This window comes from Sus scrofa, chromosome 14 (genome assembly GCF_054392235.1).
Source record: "Sus scrofa isolate SSC_HxYL_T2T_F1_AM1 chromosome 14, Sscrofa_HxYL_maternal_Yorkshire_Landrace_v2.0, whole genome shotgun sequence".
Lineage (NCBI taxonomy): Eukaryota > Metazoa > Chordata > Mammalia > Artiodactyla > Suidae > Sus > Sus scrofa.
This window is the reverse complement of record NC_139396.1, coordinates 135,247,569-135,268,826: the sequence shown is the minus strand read 5'-3', so window position 1 is coordinate 135,268,826 and position 21,258 is coordinate 135,247,569. Positions and strand designations below refer to the sequence as shown.

Genomic DNA, 21,258 nt, shown 5'->3' with positions numbered 1-21,258 from the left:
CTCAGAAGTTCAGCCTGCAAGTTAACAACCGAGTGGATGCCAGTGCCCCGCATAGTCTCCGCTGACTCTTCCCTCTCTGTCCTAAACCCTTAGGAAGGAGACTCCAGTGTGGTCTCAGGCAGCGTGGGGCGCCCTTTTGCTTGTTCCCCGGGCTCCACATCTGCAGAATTCCAGGAGCACATGCCTCCTGCTCTAGCACAGGTAGTTCTGCCCTGGGGCCCTGATACCTAATAGTCTGAGAATGTCCTAAAGACCACATAGTCTCAATTCAGGTACAATGGGCACTGAGACCACAAGGCTGACAGAACCAGGGAGCCTAGTCAGGCAGGGAGACCCACCACTACGGAGAGCCCAAAGAGGCAAAACGTTCCTGCTTGTCACACAGAGGGAAAGAGGGAGAAAAGGAGGGGGTCTGGAGGGAACCTGGTACCTATTTATCTACCTAGGCTTGATTTAAGGAGGGAAGGGGGGTGGGTTTCCCCAGTCAATGCTCTCTTTTTATTCTTATAGCTTGTTGGAATCTCTCTGGAAATTGCTCCCAAATGGACCTCTCCCATCTAGAAACTGAGCAAATGGGATGCAAGGTAAATCCAAGTCTTTTTACCTACTAAGGAGGCAGAGGAAAATTCAAGTTCTAGGCTCAGGTGGTAGGCTGAGGCTATGATGACCAGTTCTCGAATTAGACATGATTTTGGCTTCAATTTAATCCAAATATAGACACTAACTATATACCTTGGACCCCATGTTTAGTCACACTTGGACTTCTCTCAATGTTGTTTTCTCATGTCAGATTATCTTAAAAAGGTATCTGTTCACTCCCTCAATTTCTATATTGAAAAAAAAAATCACTGTCCTCTTGATGTTGGGGTAAAGAGACAAGACACCCAGAAAATTCACTTTAATCTTATATTTGTAATTTAAGTTACTTTTTTCTGAACAGTTAAAAAAAACCAAAACGCACTATATTTCATGATCCTAGATCGTGAACATATTGGTACATTGACTACACATCACCATAATAACATAATCACAAAAGTCAAAGCAGTCAGTACTCAAGAGTCTAGAGAACAAAGGCTGAGCCAAACAAAAGCTCTCAGGGAGGCTCACACTTGTTGCCAGGCCTGCCCCCTAGCTGGAGTCCAATGGACATCCCTCAGAACAGCCTGCATTGGGCTTAAGTGATCACTGATTTGGGAAGGGATTAGTGTCCTTGGTACCCAGAGATCTAACCCTCCTTGTTGGTCTTTTCCATCAGCGTCCAAAAAAGGGAGAGAGAGAGAGAGAGAGAGAAAGGAGGTGATGCTTTATAATGCTGTTCACGGCACTGAACCTTAACACGCGCACTGCCAATCAGAAGCTAAGAGAGCCAGCTGGGTGGGTTGGAGAGCATATATTTTACATGTCATCTGCCTCCAGGAAATTTTAGATCATAGGTACTCTATTTCCAACAGAGGTTTCTGGATATAATGCATGAAGTTCCATCTGAAGTCAGGCTGCCATAATCACACTTTTTTGGTTTCTCTCCTCTGTTTCAAGCTTCCTGAAGTCACAAATGAACTACAGGTAAAAATAACAAGAAGCAAAACTCAGCTATGCTCCACTAAGAGACGACTGTCTTTTTGGCACCGATTATGGTGAGACTGCAGATAACATAAGGGGCTGTGGTCTGCCGGCAATCAGCCATGTGGATGAAGCCCGAGGAACTGAACTCAGCCTGCAGGTTTGGGTACACTTGGTAGAAGGGAGAGTTATTCTAGAAGGGAAGAGAAGAAGGCAAGGAGAAGCCAGGGTACCTTTTCATGTTCTCCAGTTCCTGGGAAGTCTGTTAAACTCAGAGAAATGGAGGAGGTCAGAAATGTGGATCAAAGTCATGCGGTAAACCTGATCGTCACCTGGAGGTACCTTGGATTCCTCCAGAATCAAGCTTGCAGCCTCGCCGCTCCTGCCTGCACTGTTCTGGGTTGGGCTTCTCCCACTCCAGGCAGGAAGGTATTACCATCTAAGTTGCCAAGAAGATAAACAATACCAAGGTGTCTTATCTAATTCTGGGGCAGAAGAAACTGCCCTCATCATGTCCAATATCCCCCCACCACTCCTTCACCCCGAGCCCTGTGTTTCCACATACACCCAAGTGCTAAGTGAGAGACAGGCCAACCACAGCTGTTCAGACCAATGGGTACCAGGAGACAGCAAAGGAGAAGACTGCGTATTTCTTCTCTTCAGTTTTTGATTTTACAAAAGAAAAATAAAAAGGATTTTTCTTAGTGAAGCAGAAAACAGAATGATTTAGGGGTCCCAGGGTCTTTTCCAGAAACAAGTTATGAGGGCCAGACTTTATTACTTGTCAGTAGAGTTCCAGAGAGTCCCTGTCTAGTCTACGAAGTTTCTGGTGAGGAGCCACCAGAAAGAAATTTGTCAAGGGACAAGTGTAAAAGAGCCTCCCATCCACAATTCACATCCACTTTCAAACTGCGCATAAGCAAAATAAAAGGATGTTCTCAGCAGTGGAAACACACACACATGCAGCGAGGCGTGCTGGTTTTGTCCAGGCAGCCCCAGCGTCGACAGAGAGCTCCCAGAGGCAGGGGCAAATGCACCCACTCCTCGCCTGCCTTTGAACAAGCCTCCTCCTATCTTTAAGAGACATTTCTGTCAGGCCCACCCTGGAATTTTAATGAGACTAATCTATAACGGGGAATTTCACTTCAGAGCCCAGAGACACCTTCAGCTCCTTTCCTGCCAATCCTGTAGAGGTGGTGATGAGACTTTCTTTGTTTCTCTTTTCTTCTTAAAAAGGTCAAACTTTACATTTATTCTAGCCCAGTTGGGGATTAGCGATAACCAATTCCCACTGAAATCATGCAGAGATGGTAAGTGAGGTTTACCTTCTCTGGAAATGAGCTTCTACTTACCTGATTATTTCTTCTACAATGAACTGGTAAATGACCCCCAGAGCTGAGAAATGTGACTGACTCAAGTTTTTCAGACCACTTAACTTCATTCCCACTTCTATCAGCAGCAGAGGACAACTTGAAGAATATCCTCAATGGAGCTACCTGCAGGGGCCACCCTCAGGCTCACTTATGATGGACTGGGCAAGCTCCAAGACAGTCTTGTAAACAATATGCCCTTCAACTGAACCTAGATGGGAGAGCAAAACCCCTGGCACCAATGAATATTCGATGGTTTCCACTTTTGAATAGCAGCATATAAGAGAAGGGCTGGAAGAGTTATGGCTATTGGGCAACGTTTTGAAACAGCTTGGAATCTATGCTTCTTTCAAGCCTGACCTGTGTGTTTTTCAGGGCTGAAGGCCCTCTGCCTCATCTATAGCAAAATCCTTAACCAATCAAAAAGCTATTAATACTCAACACAATAGACAAGGAACCCTGATAGCAGCGAAATAGAAAATATTTCTCTAGCTTTTGGGTTGTTGGTAAGGGAATTATACTCAGAAAATATTTCCCGGGCAATGATATCTCATTACACTGGGAAGAATTTTTTGAATATAACCTGGAACTAAAAGCTTAAAAGTACTCATAAAGCAGAAAAGGGAAAATGCATATGCATAATCTGCCTCTCAATATGTAATAACAACATTCAGTCTGGACACATTTTGGGAAGAGGACACCTTCTTGCAAAGCAGAGGGAAGAGTGCGGAGCACTGTCTCTCCTCCCCATACCCCTGCTGAACTAAAGTGGCCCGGCTCTGAGGTCACCTGTTAACTGGCTCTCAGTCCAAATGTTTTATAGCAGCTGATTAAAAGGGAGCTTTCTTCTACTCAACTGCTATGATTAGGAATGGAAACAACGGGCCTGTCTGCTCAGCTTCTGCCCTGTGCCTCAGGGCACGGATGGGTGTGCCCATGCCATGTAAGATGGCAGGTGCAAGCCCTCTCCTGCCCCAGGAAACAAGGCAGGCACTCGCTGACAGTACTCCCTGTGCCCCAGCTTGAAGCCTGTACAGCCACTTTTCAAGTGGCTGGTCACCCCTGGTCCTTGCTGAGGTCCATTTGTTTATGTTGCTCATGAACTGCCAGAGAAATTGTATTGGTTAGGGAGTGTGAGAGTAAAATAAGGCCAAGAGGAGGAAGAGAAGGAAAGAGAAGGCAGTTTCTGTGCCATTAATAAACCCTGTGTGCCAAACTTCACCCTGATCCCCTCTCCCTGGCAGCTTGGCCTTTTGTAAATATTGGGTTTAGAAAAGCAGAAGGAAGGTTCTGCAGTGCAAGGTTGAGGTGATTAGCTTGACTCTGAAGAGGTGATATTTACTGCCTTAAATGAAAGAGACATCACCTTTTAGTCCTGACCACCTGGTAAACCAGTCTGATCATGGTCTTGCAGAGATACAGGCGCCTGGGTGCTCGCAGGCCCTGATGAGGAAATCAGAGATGCGAACCTTTATGCAGAACGCATCCAGCAACTGGCTCTGGCCATTTCAACCCTTTCTGTAGGCTGAGTCTTACCAGTGATTTAGGATGAAGTACAACGCTTTTTATTACACATCTAATTGTTAATGAGAGGAAATGCAATCAGCGACTCCTTTCCACACTCTACATGGAATCGAGGAGACTGCTGAGTCCAGGAAAGATGTGGCCATTGACGGAGCCCAGGAAATTTCTGCATGCCCCCGCCCCCGCCCCTTTGGGGGAGGAGGGATGTTAAAAGGAGAAGAGAGAAGAGTTGCAAATATGACGAGAGTCCCACATCTGAGAATCCACTGTTGCCACATAGGGTCACTTACAGCAAAAGCCTGGGTTTCAAATTTTGACTAAGTAGCGTCGAACTCTTCTAAGTACTGTGTTCTCTCATTTGCCTCATGCTAAGTGAGAATACTTTCTTCATACTCTTTCTTCTCAGGTGCAGCAGAGAAACATGTTGAAGGGGAGTGAGGGAAGGGGGAAAAGGGGCAGAATCAGAGAAAGAGACAGAAGGGAAGAGGCCCAGATCTTCTAGGGTGTGTACTCCTGTTTTTTCTTTCTTTCTTGCCCCAGAGGCTATACAGACAGCAGTATCCTCCTAAGCACATGAGGCTGGGTTGATGCTGCCAGGCGCTGGGCACTGCTGCAGTATACAGGGAGACACTGGGTGCTGTTTGGCTTGAAGTTTTATCTCCCATCCCCTAGAAGTGGCTCTCTCCCAGTAGGCTACATAGGGAAACTAGTTCTTCTGCTTACCAGCAAAGCAAGAGAGATTCTGGCAAAACACTAAATATATTTATAAGTCATCTTTGTCTGGAACCAAATGAAGAAAAAACAGGTGCAGAGGGAAAAGAAGGAGGGGAGGGGAGGTGAGGTCTAAAAGTTCCAATCATTCCCAAAAGATAAAAGACATCTTCTGATAGCAGCACGGAAGCAGTCAGCTGCGCTGAGTAGACCGTCCCGGGTCGACTGCAGACCAACTGTGTCCCAACAGGAGTCTTAAAGCCCCGCTCCCCGGCTAGTCCGAGGAAAGTGGGGAGTAGTTTGATTGTTACTGTTGTTGCTCATCCTGGTATTGGCAGATACGTTAAATACCGCAACTTTAATGAGTCCTGTGTGAAAACAGAGCACATAGTCATTAGTCCCTTTCCCTCTTTTTCTCACTTTCTCTAAGAGGAAAAGAATATTAACCCAGCTGTCAATTGGGACAAAAGGCTCAGAGATCCTTCCTAGTGCCCACTCTCTGTCCATGCCATGCAGGAGCTTCTGCCAAAGGCTAATGGCCTGTCTGGGCACTGGGCAGGGCTCACTGACATGCTCAGGGCTGTAGTGTTCAAGTGTTACAGATAACTCTGATGTCTAGGGATTAAGAATGACTATGGTGGGTGTTGCATCAAGCTTGCAGCTGCTCCCTGCAATGGCAGAGCAGGCGAGGACAGCTCCGAGGTTCTGGCTCTTGGAGGTCATGAATTCAGAGTGCCACTAACAAAAGTGGGGGAGTGGGGTGAGGCTGTCTGGCTGCTGAACTGGAGGGCACAGGCAGTGTAGATGAGGGGAGAGTCTGATTGTTAGGTGTGTGCACCAGAAGCGCTCCTGGTACCTTCAAGGACAGGTGTGTGGGGGTACTTGGAAATGTGGCCTGGAGATTACGGCCGATGTTGGACTACAGATACAAACTGGAGAGGCATTCACATTAAGATGAGAGCTGAAGCCTTGGGAAGAGATAAGGCAGCCAAAGAAGGGAACTCAGATAAGGAAGAAAAGCCAGAGACAGACTCTTAGCACATATCTATGTTTTGGAGGTGAGAGGAAGAAGGAGATGTAGACAATCAAAGTGCCAGGAATAATAATAAAAATGGCAACATGCCATAGAGACCTAAGGAGGAGAAAATTTGGTAAAAGGAGGGGATAGGTACATGATAATTGCAATCTTAATACTAATGAGTGGCCACTTTTTACTGAGGGCCTGGTATGTGTAAGGCTAAGCACTAAGAATTTCACACATCACATTTCAAGGGGACCCTCACAACAGCTCTGTGTGCTGGGTACTGCAACCCTCATTTTACTAACAAGGAAACTAAGGCCCTGAGAGGTTGTTTACCCAAGGGCACACTGCTAGGATTCTCACCAGGCCTGTCTGTGTGCCTTGGTTGAGGAAGCAGCGCTGCCTCTATGAGAGAAGTGAACACGAAGGCAATCCCAGCAGGGCATGAAACACCCTATTCAGAAGAAACCAGTGCAGAAAGATGTGCAAAGAAATGTACTAAATGTGCACTCCTGCTACAAGAACAGAGGCCAAGTGTGGGAAACAAGAAATCATGATAATGGCAATACTCTCCAATAGCCAGTACAGTTTTCCCAAACCAGTGATTACCGATATTTGAACTAGTTAGGACAGCAGGTATGATCTGAATATACCAAAAATATAGATTAAGATGAATATTAGGATCTTTCCCTGCCCCGAGAGAGGATAGACTTAAGTGGGAGAATACATGGAGTTTTTACCAACTCCAGAGCTACTTCCAAGGTCAAGAAACAGTGCTTTCCTTTTAGAGGGCATGGGGAATGTGAGGACCAAAAAAAGCTACCTTTTAGGAGTTCCCACTGTGGCACAATGGAAATGGTAGGATGCAGGTTCAATCCCTGGTCCGGCACACTGGGTTAAAGGATCTGGCACTGCTGCACATTTCGACCTATGGCTCAGATCTGATCCCTGGCCCAGGAACTCCATACACTGCGGGGCAGCCAAAAAGGAGTAAGAAAAAAAAAATTGCTACCTTTTATTTCTTTATTTTTTTGTGTGTCTTTTTGCCTTTTCTAGGGCCCCTCCTGCGGCATATGGAGGTTCCCAGGCTAGGGGTTGAATCGGAGCTGTAGCCGCTGGCCTATGCCAGAGCCACAGCAACTCGGGATCCGAGCCACGTCTGCAACCTACACCACAGCTCACAGCAACACCGGATCCTTAACCCACTGAGCAAGGCCAGAGATCGAACCCGCAACCTCATGGTTCATGGTTCCTAGTCGGATTTGTTAACCACTGCGCCACGACGGGAACTCCATGCTACCTTTTAAAATCAAGTGACACTGACAAGGTAGAGTTGTGGGAAGTCAGCATGATATTTCATCAGGAGATTTTTCCATTCACATTTGAATATCTACTTCGGTTAAAGGGTCACCATTATAGGCAGGAGTTTAACCTGGAAATTACAAAGCCGAAGATTCAAATCTCATTTTAATTTCTTAACAACCCTATTAGATTACTCAGGCAGGAATATTAGTTGTACAAACAAGGTCATGTAGATCTAGTTCAAGAATCATCTAAGAACTGAGGCTGGCAACCAGTGTGCAGCCCCAGCCCTGTCTCCTGCTGTCAGCTTTTCCTGCTTTATAGGACTTCGAGATAGAAAGGGCATGAGAAGGCTCCATGAACTCACAGTACTGTATAGTCAATACTTCATCTTCCACCCACAGTGCTATGTACACAATTATTTTTCATACCTGGGCAAGTCTGAGGTCAGTGTATGATTATCTATCTGGAGATATAGGTGTATGTGCGAGAAGGGGAGCGGGGGGGTTCAGCTTGGGCAGCTGGATCATTTAGGAAGTCCCAGATGAGGATTGTGTCATCATGTGAACTACTGACAATCTGGAATTCATCAAACTGGAGCCGGAAAACTCTTCCAGAATGCTCCTAAAGAAGCAGAAACAAAACTTTTGAATTACTCAAAGTCAAAAGGACACAAATTCAGCAACATGTTGAAAAGAGTCCACGGAAAGACTATGCTGATACTTTTCTCTACCATTTAGCTGTTTTAAGAATACAGAGAAGGAGGAGGAGTTTCTGTGGTGGCGCAGTGGTTAACGAATCCGACTAGGAACCATGAGGTTGCAGGTTCGATACCTGCCCTTGCTCAGTGGGTTAACGATCCGGCGTTGCCCTGAGCTGTGGTGTAGGTTGCAGACGTAGCTTGGATCCTACGCTGCTGTGGCTCTGTTGTAGGCTGGCAGCTACAGCTCCGATTAGACCCCTAGCCTGGGAACCTCCATATGCCGCGGGAGCAGCCCAAGAAATGGCAAAAAGGCAAAAAAAAAAAAAAAAAAAAAAAAAAAAAGAATACAGAGGAGTTCCCTTCGTGGTGCAATGGAAACAAATCCAACTAGAAACCATGAGGGTTCAATCCCTGGCCTCGCTCAGTGGGTTGAGGATCTGGCACTACTGTGACTGTGGTGTAGTCCAGCAGCTGTAGCTCAGATGTGACCCCTAGCCTTGGAACCTCCATATGCCAAGGGTGCAGCCCTAAAAAGCAAAAAAAAAAAAAAAAGAAAAGAGAGAGAGAGAAAGAGAGAGGAAAAAAATCTTAATTTGGATTAAAGGCAGGATGGAAAAGTCAAAAGCTGATTTCTTCTTCTTCTTCTTCTCCTTTTTTTTTGGGCCACACCTGTGGCATATGGAGGTTTCCAGGCTAGGAGTCAAACTGGAGCTGCAACTGCTGGCCTACAACACAGTCACAGCAATGCAGAATCCGAGCCATGTCTGCAACCTACACCACAGCTCACGGCAACACCAGGTCCTTAACCCACTGAGCAAGGCTAGGGATCGAACCTGTATCCTCATGGCTCCTAGTCGGGTTCATTAACCACTGAGCCACGAAGGGAACTCCTCAAAAGTTGACTTCATATACAAAGTAATATTCACTACAGTTGATACATGCCAAATACTACGCTAATTTCTCATGGCTAACTCTCTTAGATTTAGGCTAAATGAGAACATTCCTCAGTACTTCCCTGGCTTTATCTTTTTTTTTTAAACTATAGTTGACTTAGAATGTTTCTTCAATTTCTGTGGTACAGCAAAGTGATCCAATCACACACAGTTCCCTGTGCTGTATAGTAGGGCCCCATTGCCCATCCATTCCAAATGTAACAGTTTGCATCCAAAAATGTTCTCTGTATCTTTTACAACCAGAAACTAATGACTGATGAACAATAAGTAGTGTGCTGGTATATATTTGCCAACTAACTCTCCCCAATTTGTAAAAGCATTTGTATATTTTACGATGTAAAAATTTCTTTTTTTTTCTTTTTTTTTTATCTTTTTTTTGCTATTTCTTGGGCCGCTCCCGCGGCACATGGAGGTTCCTAGGCTAGGGGTCGAATCGGAGCTGTAGCCACCGGCCTACGCCACAGCCACAGCAACTCGGGATCCGAGCCGTGTCTGCAACCTACACCACAGCTCACGGCAACCCCGGATCATTAGCCCACTGAGCAAGGCCAGGGACCGAACCCACAACCTCATGGTTCCTAGTCGGATTTGTTAACAACTACGCCACGACGGGAACTCCACGATATAAAAATTTCTATCCTGGCCAATTTCAAGCTACCCATTTGAGTTTGACCAGCTTGCAAAATTCATGAAAATCTAACATGTGGCTCTTAGAAGCAGGTATAAACCTGTTTCTCTTAGAATAATGTCCTTAAGTTTCATTCACATCGTAGCATGTGACAGTATTTCCTTTCTTAAGGCTGAAAAATATTCTATATATATACATTTACACACACATATATTTATATACATATATACACCACATTTTGTGTATCCATTTATCTGTCAATGAACACTTACGTTGCTCCCACCTCTTAGATACTGTGATTTAATACTGCTATGAACATGAGTATGTATATATCTCTTTGAAATCCTGCTTTCAATACTTCTGGACATATACAAAGAAGTGGGAATGCTGGATCACATGGTAATTCTATCTTTAATTTTTTTTTTTTTTTTTCTTTTTTTAGGGCTGCACTCGTGGCATACGAAAGTTCCCAGGCTTGGGGTTGAATCAGAGCTGTAGCTGCTGGCCTATGGCATGGCCATAGCAATGCTGGATCCGAGCCTCATCTGCAACATACACCACAGCTCATGGCAATGCCATATCCTTAACCCACTGAACAAGGCCAGGGATCTAACCCGCGTCCTCACAGATTCTAGTCGGATTCATTTCTGCTGAGCCACAACAGTAACTTCCAATCTTTAATATTTTGAGAAATCCCCATACTGTTTTCCATAGAGGCTGCACTATTTTACGTTCTTTTTTTTTTTTGCTTTTTTGCCATTTCTTGGGCCCCTCCCTCGGCATATGGAGGTTCCCAGGCTAGGGGTCTAATCAGAGCTGTAGCCACCGGCCTACGCCAAAGCCACAGCAACACAGGATCCGAGCCACGTCTGCAACCTACACCACAGCTCACGCAACGCTGGATCCTTGAGCTGGATCCTTGAGTAAGGCCAGGGATCGAACCCATAACCTCATGGTTCCTAGTTGGATTTGTTAACCACTGCACCATGATGGGAACTCCCCATTTTACATTCTTTACAAGATGTAAATGAGCTCATTAGGTGAATATCTGTGTTCATGAGATATATTGGTCTGTAGTTTTCTTTTTTTTTTTTTTTTTGTATCTTGGTTTGGTTTGGGGATTAAGGTAATACTGCCCTCACAGAATGAAGTAGAGAGTATTCAATCTGCTTCTATCTTCCGAGACTGTGCAGAATTGGTATAATTTCTTCCTTAAACATTTAGTAGAATTCACTAGTGAATCCATCTGGGCCTGGTGCTTTCTGTTTTGAAAGATTACCAATTATTTATTTAATTTCTTTAATAGGTATAGGTCTGTTCAGAATGTCCATTTCTTTTTGAGTTGTGAAAGATTATATCTTTCAAGGGATTGGTCCATTTCATCTAGGTTATCAATTTTGGGGGCATAGAGTTGTTCATACTATTCCTTTATTATAATCCTTTTAATGTCCATGGAATCTACAGTGATTCAAAGTTTGGTTTAACATTCAAAAATCAATGTAATATGGCAATTACTGAGTAAAGGTGAAAAACCATATGAACATCTCAATGACGCACATAAAAGCATTTAACAAAAACCAACACCCATTCCTAATAAAAACTCTTAGCAATCTAGGAATTGAAAGGAACTTTCCAATCCCCTGATACTGTATCTATGAAAAACCTATAGCTAACAAGTATCTATATAAAGGTATATACAAAATGGTAAAAGACCAAATTGTTTTTTCCAAAGATAAGGACATCCACTTTCACCAATTCTTCTGTACACTGTATTGACAGATGGTACAATGAAACAAAAAAGAAAAATGAAAGGCATACAGATTGGAACTGGCCCAGTGCAGTGGGTTAAGGATCTGGCATTGCAGCAGCTGTGGTATAGGTTGCAGCTGTGGCTCAGATCAACTCCTAGCTCGGGAACTTTCATATATCTCAGGTAGTCATTTAAAAAAAAAAAAAAAAAGACAAAAAGGTCAATGGAACTGAACAGGTTGGTAAGTAGACCCACACATACAAGGTAAGTCGGCTTTTGACAAAGCTACAAATAAGAGGAAAAAGGATAGTCTTCTGAATAATTGCAGCTGGAACAATGGCTTTGATCCATATCTTGTAACATCCATAAAAACTAACTCAAAATGTAAAACTTAAAACTATAAAACTTCTAGAAGAAGAGTTCTCATTGTGACTCAGTGGGTTAAGAACTCCACATAGTGTCCATGAGGATGTGGGTTTGATCCCTGGCCTTACTCAGTGGGTTAAGGATCTGGCATTGCTGCAAGCTGCAGCCTAGGTTGCAGATGTGGCACAGATCTGGTATTGCTGTGCTCTAGTGTAGGCCAGTAGCTGCAGCTCCAATGCGATCCCTAGCCTGGGAACTTCTATATGCCACAAGTACAGCCCTGAAAAGGAAAACAAACAAACAAACAAACAGGGATTTCCCGTCGTGGCTCAGTGTTAACAAATCCGACTAGAAACCATGAGGTTGCAGGTTCAATTCCTGGCCTTGCTCAGTGGGTTAAGGATCCAGCATTGCCATGAGCTGTGGTGCAGGTCACAGACTCGGCTCGGATCTGGCGTTGCTGTGGCTGTGGTGTAGGCTGGCAGATATAGCTCCAATTCGACCCCTAGCCTGGGAACCTCCATATGCCTTGGGTGCAGACCCAAAAAGACAAAAGACATAACAAAACAAGACAAAACAAAACAAACAAAAACTTCTGGAAGAAAATAGAAGGGAAAATCTCTGTGAGTTTGATTAGGCAAGAATTTTTTTTTTTTTTTTTTTTTTTAGGTATATTGGAGTTCCCGTCATGGCGCAGTGGTTAACGAATCCGACTAGGAACCATGAGGTTGTGGGTTCGGTCCCTGGCCTTGCTCAGTGGGCTAAGAATCCAGTGTTGCTGTGAGCTGTGGTGTGGGTTGCAGATGCGGCTCGGATACTGCGTTGCTGTGGCTCTGGTGTAGGCTGGTGGCTATGGCTCCGATTAGACCCCTAGCCTGGGAACCTCCATATGCCATGGGAGTGGCCCAAGAAATGGCAAAAAGACAAAAAGAATTTTTTTTTTTTAGGTATAATAGCTAATAACATAATCCCTAACAGAAAAAGTTGACACATGGGACAATTAATTTCTGCTTTTCAAGTGATAATTTAAAGAAAAAAACAAAAACAAAAAACAAACCGCGGATTGGGAAGCAATATTTGCAAATCACATATCTGATAAAGGGCTTGTATCCTGAATCTGTAAAAGAATTCTGAAACTCAATAATAAGAAAAACACTCCGTTGTTTTTGTTGTTGTTGTTTTTGTTGTTATTTTTGTTTTGTTTTTTATAGCCGCATCTGTGGCACATGGAGCATCCTGGGGCAGGGATCAAATTGAAGCCACAGCTGGGGCCAAATACTACAGCCACAGCAACACCAGATCTCAGTCACATCTGCAACCTACACTGTAGCTTGCTCCAACCTTGAATCCTTAACCCACTAAGCAAGGCCAGCGACTGAACCCACATCCTCATAGAAACAACATCAGGTCCTTAACCCACTGAGCCACAATGGGAACTCCACAATTTTATAATGGGCAAAACATTCAAACACTTCAACAAAAATAGATATATGGATGGCATATAAACACATGAGAAGATGGTTAACATTATTAATATTAGGGATATAAAATTAAAATCACAATGAGGTACAATAACACATATATCAGAATGACTCACAAAAGACTGTACTAAGTATTGGTGAGGCTGTACAGTAACTGGAATTCTCATGCCCAGTTGTACCACAATGTTTAAACTGTATAATCACTCTGGCAAACAGTTTGACAGTTTCTAAAAATATTAAACATACACTTACCAAGTGACCTAGCCACTCTGTTCTTAGGATTTATCCCAGAGAAATGAAAGTGTATGTTTATAGAAAGACTTGTACATAAAAGTTTATAGAAACTTTACTCATAATAGCCCTAAACTGGAAATAACCTAAATTTTCATCAGTTCGCAAATGGATAAATTTTGGTATAACCACATGATGGAATGCAACTCAGTAATCTTCGAAAAAGAATGAACTATTGATCTACATCAACAACATGGGTGAATCTCAAAATAATTTTGTGAAAAGAGATAAGCAAAAAAGAGAGTACATATTGTATGATTCCACTTATGAAGCACTAGAAAATGCAAAACAACCAATATTGGCAGAAAGCAGATAAGTGGTTGCCTGGGGATTAGCCTGGGGAAAAGTAGGGTGGGATGGGAAGGAGGGATTCCTATGGAATAGGGGGCAGGAGGAAATGTTCATTATCATGGTTGAAGTGATGTTTTCACTGCTTTGTACATATTTCAAAATTTATTAAATATGTCCACTTTATTGCATATCAACTATATCACAATAAATCTGTTTTTAAAAACTTAGTAAGACAACTTGATAAATAAATGAGGCCAAAGCAAGCCTGAGAAAGAAGAACAGAGCTGCAGGAATCAGGCTTCCCGACTTCAAACTATACTTCAAAGTTACAGTCATCAGTATGGTACTGGTACAAAAACAGACACACTGATCAGTGGAACAGGATAGAAAGCCCAGAAATAAACCACCCACCTACAGTCAATTCATCTATGACAAAGGAAGCAAGAATACACAACAGAAAAAAGACAGTCTCTTAAACAAGTGGTGCTGGGAAAAGTGGACAGCTATATGTAGAAGAATAAATAAGAACATTCTCTAACAAAAATACACTGAAAAGGGGTCAAAGACCTAAATGTAAGATCGGATACTACAAAACTCTTAGAGAAAACAAAGGCAGAACACTTTTTGACATAAACAGCAGCAACATCTTTTCTGGAGTTCCTGTCGTGGCTCAGTGGTTAACGAATCCTATGGCTCAGTGGTTAACAAATCCGACTAGGAACCATGAGGTTGAGGGTTCAATCCCTGGCCTTGCTCAGTAGGTTAAGGATCCAGCCTTGCTGTGGCTGTGGTGTAGCCTGGTGGCTACAGCTCCAATTAGACCCCTAACCTGGGACCCTCCATGTGCCGCGGGTTCGGCCATAGAAAAGACAAAAAAAGACCAAAAAACAAAACAAAACACCAACAGCAATATCTTTTCAGATCCACCCCTAAAGTACTAAAAATAAAAACAAAAATAAGCAAATGGGACCTAATCAAATTTAAAAGCTTTTGCACAGTAAGGGAAATCATAATCTAATAAAAAATGGGCAGAAGATCTAAATAGATATTTCTCCAAAAACATACAGACGGCCAAAAAGTATATGAAAAGATGCTCAAAACTGCTAAGTATTAGAGAAATGTAAATCAAAATTATAATGAGGTATTACCTCACCCCGGTCAGAATGGCCATCATCAAAAAGTCTACAAATAAATGCTGGAGAAGGTGTGGAGAAAAGGGAACCCTCCTACACTGTTGGTAGGAATCTAAATTGATACACTTGCTATGGAGAAGAGTAAGGAAGTTTCTTAAAAACTAAAAATAGAACTATTATATGATCCAGCAATCCCACTCCTGGGCACATATCTGGAAAAAACCATAATTCGAAAAGATACATGCACCCCATTGTTCACTGCAGCACTATTTACAATAGCCAAAACATGGAAGCAACCTAAATGTCCATTGATAGAGGAACAGATAAAGAACACACACACACGCAAATATTATTCAGCCATAAAAAAGAATGATATAATGCCATTCGCAGCAACATGGATGGACCTAGAGATTATCATACTAAGTGAAGTGAAATAAGTCAGAGAACGACAAATTTACATGACATCTTTTATATGTGGAATCTGATTTTTAAAATGATATACAAAATGAACTTATTTACTAAACAAAAACAGACTTTGGAAACAAATGAATGGCTACCAAAGGGGAAAGGCGGAGGGGAGGGATAAATTAGGAGTCTGGGATTAACATATACATACTACTATATATACGATAGATAATCAACAAGAACCTACAATATATATAGCACAGGGAATTCTACTCTACTTATTGTAATAACCTATATGAAAACAATCTGAAGAATGAATATATGTATAACTGAATCACTCTGCTGTACACCTGAAACTAACACAACATTGTAAATCAACTATATGCAAACATAAAATAAAAATAATTTTTAAATAAAAAATAAATAAGGATGAAATTTGAACAGACATTTCAAAAGAAGATAAACACATGAAAAGACGTTCTATACCACTACCTATCACAGAAATGAAAAACAGACTACAACCACTACACACTCACTCGAATAGCTATAATATTTAAAAAAACTGGCAATATTAATTCCTGTCAAGGATGTGGAAAAATGGAACATTCATACAATGTCAGTAGAAATGTAAAATCATTTGCATTCGCAAACTCCCAAAATGCTACTTTGGGAAATAGCTTTGTAGTTACTCAGAAATCTTACTCCTAGGTATTTACCTAAGAGAAACGAAAAAGAAAAAAAAAAAAAAAAAAGGTACATACAGACGCCTGTATGGGGGAGTTCCCATCATGGCTCAGCAGAAACAAATCTGACTAGTATCCATGAGGATGCATGGCCTCACTCAGTGGGTTAAGGATCTGGCATTGCAATGAGCTGTGGTGTAGGTCACAGGCACAGCTCAGATCTGGCATTGCTGTGGCTGTGGCACAGGCCAGCGGCTATAGCTCCAATTTGACCCCTAGCAAGGGGATCTCCATATGCCATGAGGGTGGCCCTAAAAAGAAAGGAAAAAAACAAAAAACAAAAAACCCCAAAAAAACCATGTATAGAGAATGTTTTCAGTATTACCAAAGACTGGAAACATTCCAAACTAGTGAACAGATAAAGAAATTGGTTCATCCATACAATGGAATACTACTCAGCAATAAAAAGGAACAAAATATTAATACATACAACAATGTGTATGAAGTGAAAAAAGCCAAAAGCAAAAAAAATACATAGTGTATGATCTAATTTACATGACACTCATAAGATAGTAAAACTGTAGGGATATTTGCTAGGGATTGGAGAGAGAGGATTAATATGAAGGGGCATCATTTTTGCAGTGACAGAAATGTTCTACATCTTGATTGTGGTGTTTCATAAAAGTACACTAAAAAAAGGACAAATTTTGCTGTACATAAATTATACTTCAAAAACCAGGCTTAGATTGTCTTTTTTGGGGGGAGGCACACCTGAGGCATATGGAGGCTCCCAGGCCAGGGGTCTAATTGGAGGTGTAGCTGCCGGCCTATGCCACAGACACAGCAATGTGGGATCTGAGTTGTATCTGCGACCTAAACCACAGCTCACAGCAATGCTGGATCCTTAACCTACTTAGCAAAGCCAGGAATTGAACCCGAGTCCTCATGGATACTAGTTGGGTTTATTAACCACCGAGCTATGATAGGAACTCCACAGATTAATTGTAAATGAAAGAAAGTACATATTTTATAATTGCTTTTTTGGTGTGCAGCAGCCAGATGTGAGATATCAGTTCCTAGACGAGGGACTGAACCCGGGCCAGACCTGTGAAAGCTCTGAATCCTAATCAGGGAACTCCCCTGAAAGTATGCATTTTAAAAACCTATGTGTGAAACATGCAGGTAAATCAGGTCTGGTGCTGAAAGAGTAAGTTTTAAATCCCAACAAGGAAGACAAAGAAATGCACTTCTCTCTTCTCCGGAGCAGAAGAGTTGAGAGTCAGGATTCAGAACATTGGGCTTCAAATGCTAGCTCTCATCTTTTTCCTGAGTTGTGCAAAAGATTCTGTCCTCCCTGGTGCCCCACCTATCTTTTGCTAAAGGAAGCAGCTTTCAACCTTAGGCTATTTTCTGATCTGGGCCTTTGGCTTACTCTTTGATAAAGAACTTGGCACTTTTGAGGTGAAATTCTTACTTCTGAGTCACTTCTTTCCCCAGATGTCAAGATGTTCAGGGAAGGGGAATATTAGAATAAAAGAAACAGGATTCAAATTGCTGGAAGCAGCATGCCTTAAATAGGAAGTGGAACTTGGGGATGACCGGGGGTTCGCGTAGACTCCCATGGCACTTATTGCAGGCACAGGTGTGCAGGTCCTCAGATTCTGGACAGGTTCCAATTTGAGTAATTATGTTCTCTCTACCTAAGTACCCCCTACTGTTTCTGGTGGATACAGAATTCTTATTCACTTCCTGTACTAAACTGTTGTGCAGAGTTGCTGTGCAGCTGTTGAACAGCTGCCACATTCCTCTCCATATACAGTCTCTAAAGTACTTTTGGATGAAAGGCAGCTATATAAACATATTTTATTGTCATGTATTGGTTGCCTTTCCACTTAGTAGTAAGCTTTGTGAAGTTCTAACTATCAAATCCAGATCTGTATTCCACAGCACATCAATGTTAATTTCTTCCTCTTCCTGCTCCCCAAACCAGTGAACAAGGCTCTTACCACAAGGGTCCGAAGACAGAGAGTTCCTGCAGGAGCACGGGGATCCAAAGCAGCTATAAGATCCCACACTTTAATTTTTCTAAACATCAAAAAGGGGACAAAAAACTTAGTTAAAAGAAAAATTAGAACACAGGAAGAATAGCAAAAAGTCATGACAATCAATATGCACACTGAAGACAGTTTATGATAAACGTAGCTCACAGGAATATACAAAAACTTTTTTGTTTTGGAGACTCGGTTCTTGCATTCATTCTTAGGTAGAGCTTATTGGTCTTAAAAGGGGAAAATGTACATGACTGACCTAAAAACAAGAAACAGGTTGGCTTTAACCAAACTGAAGATAGTGAATGGTAAAGTTATACCATACTCTATGGCCAAGAGGAGATCTTATATATTAGAACTCTCCATGATATGAGAGTTCACTTAGACCAATAAACCTACAACCTAGGCATTTTTCTTCTGGTCAATTCTAAGAATGGCCCAAGTCACCTGTGCCAGAGGACTGGGGTCCATTTAAGAGCTCTGGAGTTTATATAAGCAAATTCTCCTATTTTGATTTAAGTAAGAAAGGTTTACCCCTTCTGAAAATCAATTATAGGTCATGTCTCCTCAAGGTTAAGTAACAGACAAAACCCAAGAAAACGTGGGTATAGATCAAAACCAGAGCAATGAAAAAATACAACCTTGGACTTAGCTGGGACATGTTATCATACCCTGAACAATTAATTCCCCAAGGGTATGACAGTGCTGGCTGACTCAAAGGAAGTGGGATTGTTAACACTTACTGCTGTCTGAGTTGTCTTTATCAATATAGCCAGCTCATAAACTGAGATAACATTTTAAATTAGTTTCTAATATTTAACAAAGCTGCCAATATTTGAACTGTGGCCTTCTACTCCCCTAAATCAGGCATCCTGAAGAGAAGAAATGATAGAGAGCATTTCATAAGTGAACATACTTTTATAAGAATTTACTCTGTGCATATTAGCATTGCTGGACATGGGATCTATCCACAACATGAATGGACTCTATAACCACTGGAAATCAGACCGAAGGAAAAGAAGAATTACTGAACTCATTGTGAATAAAATGCTAGGTAGTAAAGACAAGAGAGCTATACTTTAGAAATCACTCAAAGGGATAAAATTTCAAGACCCTACAATCCTAAGCCCCCTCAAAGATACTATCTGCCAACATTTCAGTTTTATTAATAAGTCACTATTTTTACATGCTTATGCTGATATACTGGGTTTATCTGGCTCTTCGCTTTATAGGGCAAAACAGACAAATATATAATAACGACCCCCCCCAAATGTTAATGAAAATCATGAGCAAAAAAGTACAATTAAACGATTGGGAAGAATATTTTGGAAAAGAGTAAACAAAGGAGAGCTGAATATACAAAAGACATAGGAAATACTGTATCAGACTCTTTCTGTGATATCTGTAATCTTTTAGAGATGAGGAAGGCTATATTAAATGTCCTCAGGCAGGAGGGATTAAGAAGTAGATGCTTTTACAACCCTTTTGGCAAACTCACCCATCATAGGCTCCACTGACTATCCTCTTATTATCAAATCGAATACAGCGCACCAATTCCTCATGGCCTTCTAATACTCGTAAGCATGCACCACATTCTATGTCCCATAATCTTAAAGAGAAAATTGAATCAAGGAAATTTTCATGTATTCTTTCCTAAGTTTGGAATGTTATAATAACATACTTCATATATCTTTTTAAACAATCCACACTCATAATACACAAATTTATTGCTTTTAATGTAATTTATTTCCTTTCTGCCATATAACTTGGGCAGAAATATGTACAATTTAATTCAAATATGTAGTATACATTTTCAAAGCATCAAGCCTTATATAATTCTGTAATCAGGGTCATAAAGAAATATAGAGGATGATGCTGCGAGTGCGGCCCTAATATTTAATAAAATTTTAAAAAAGACAAAAAAATATATAGAGGATGAATTCAATGTATACAGTTGCCTATGAAGGAAACAGCTAAGCACAGAAAATAATGTTTCCTGAAATCAAAGTTAATAAGAATGAAACACCCGAAGCTCCTACTGCAGCTCAGAGGATTAAGAATCCGACATAGTGTCTAGTGTCTACGAGGATGTGTGTTGGATCCCTGTCCTACCTCAGCAGATTAAGGATCCGGCATTGTTGTGAGCTGTGGCATAGGTTGCAGATGTGGCCAGGATCCTGCATTGCTGGGGCTGTGGTGTAGACCAGCAGCTACAGCTCCGATTCAACCCTTAGCTTGGGAACTTCCATATGCTACAGATGCTCTGTAAACAGGAAAAAAAAAAAAAAAAAGAAGAAGAAGAAAAAAGAAACACAGTATCAGTGACATCCTTCTCTCACAACGTATGTCCACCTCTGTCACTGAGGACACTCTCTGCTTTTGTCCTCTATCTAGGACAGTTTTTCTCATCTAATGAAATTGCAAAGTTCTCAAAAAGTTTTATATGCTAATTTAAATTGTATGCTTTGTGACTAATTCCAATGATTTCTAGGAATGATAATTCCCTTAGATATAACAATAGCTCTGCTATTTTTTCAATGGTCTTTTCATTCCCTTAGTACTTCTTTGGAGGGGAGAGGGCTGATGAATCTTCCAAATTCTTATGTGTGTCATTCATCTTCCTGAAGGGAAAACACCAAAAGACACTTCAATTTGTGGATTCTTCATAATTTCAAAGACTGGTAACTCCTTGGTCAGTTAGGCAATGCTAAGCAAACAAAATGTGCCATTTCTAATAGGGAAACATCTTTTTACTTTTTTTAAGAACAGTGAAAAAGAGAAAAGGTCTTTAGCTATTTATTATTACTTTTCAACTGTAGACAGGAGAAATTTAAAGAGAAAGTCCTCCATTTTAATCTCTCTCGCCCACTTCTTCATTCAAACAGTACCTTTCATTTTTTATTTTTAGGTTTTTTTTGGCTGCGCCTATGGCATGTGGAAGTTCCCAGACCAGGAATTGAACCCACGCCATAGCAGCCACCCAAGTCACTGCAGTGAAAATGCCAGATCCTTAATCCAGTGTGCCACAAGAGAACTCC

At 41.7% G+C, this 21,258-nt stretch overlaps 1 protein-coding gene across 32 annotated transcripts in view; it reads right to left on the bottom strand.

The window, feature by feature from the left end:
• Positions 1 to 892: 892 nt before the first annotated feature.
• The window catches only part of BTRC (beta-transducin repeat containing E3 ubiquitin protein ligase), a 188,940-nt gene continuing 168,574 nt past the window's right edge, over positions 893 to 21,258 (bottom strand). For 31 of the 32 annotated variants that reach the window (XM_021072709.2, XM_084995221.1, XM_084995234.1 and 28 more), the window contains 4 exons: positions 19,719 to 19,829; positions 18,179 to 18,257; positions 7,920 to 8,112; positions 893 to 5,533 (listed from right to left, as the gene is read on the bottom strand). In XM_021072709.2, the coding sequence (XP_020928368.1) occupies positions 7,951 to 8,112; positions 18,179 to 18,257; positions 19,719 to 19,829 (352 nt within the window). In that variant the 3' untranslated portion in view covers positions 893 to 5,533; positions 7,920 to 7,950. Of the gene's footprint in view, positions 5,534 to 7,919; positions 8,113 to 15,537; positions 16,409 to 17,014; positions 18,258 to 19,718; positions 19,830 to 21,258 lie in introns of those variants that run through there. The other variant, XR_014826809.1, reaches the window with a different exon arrangement.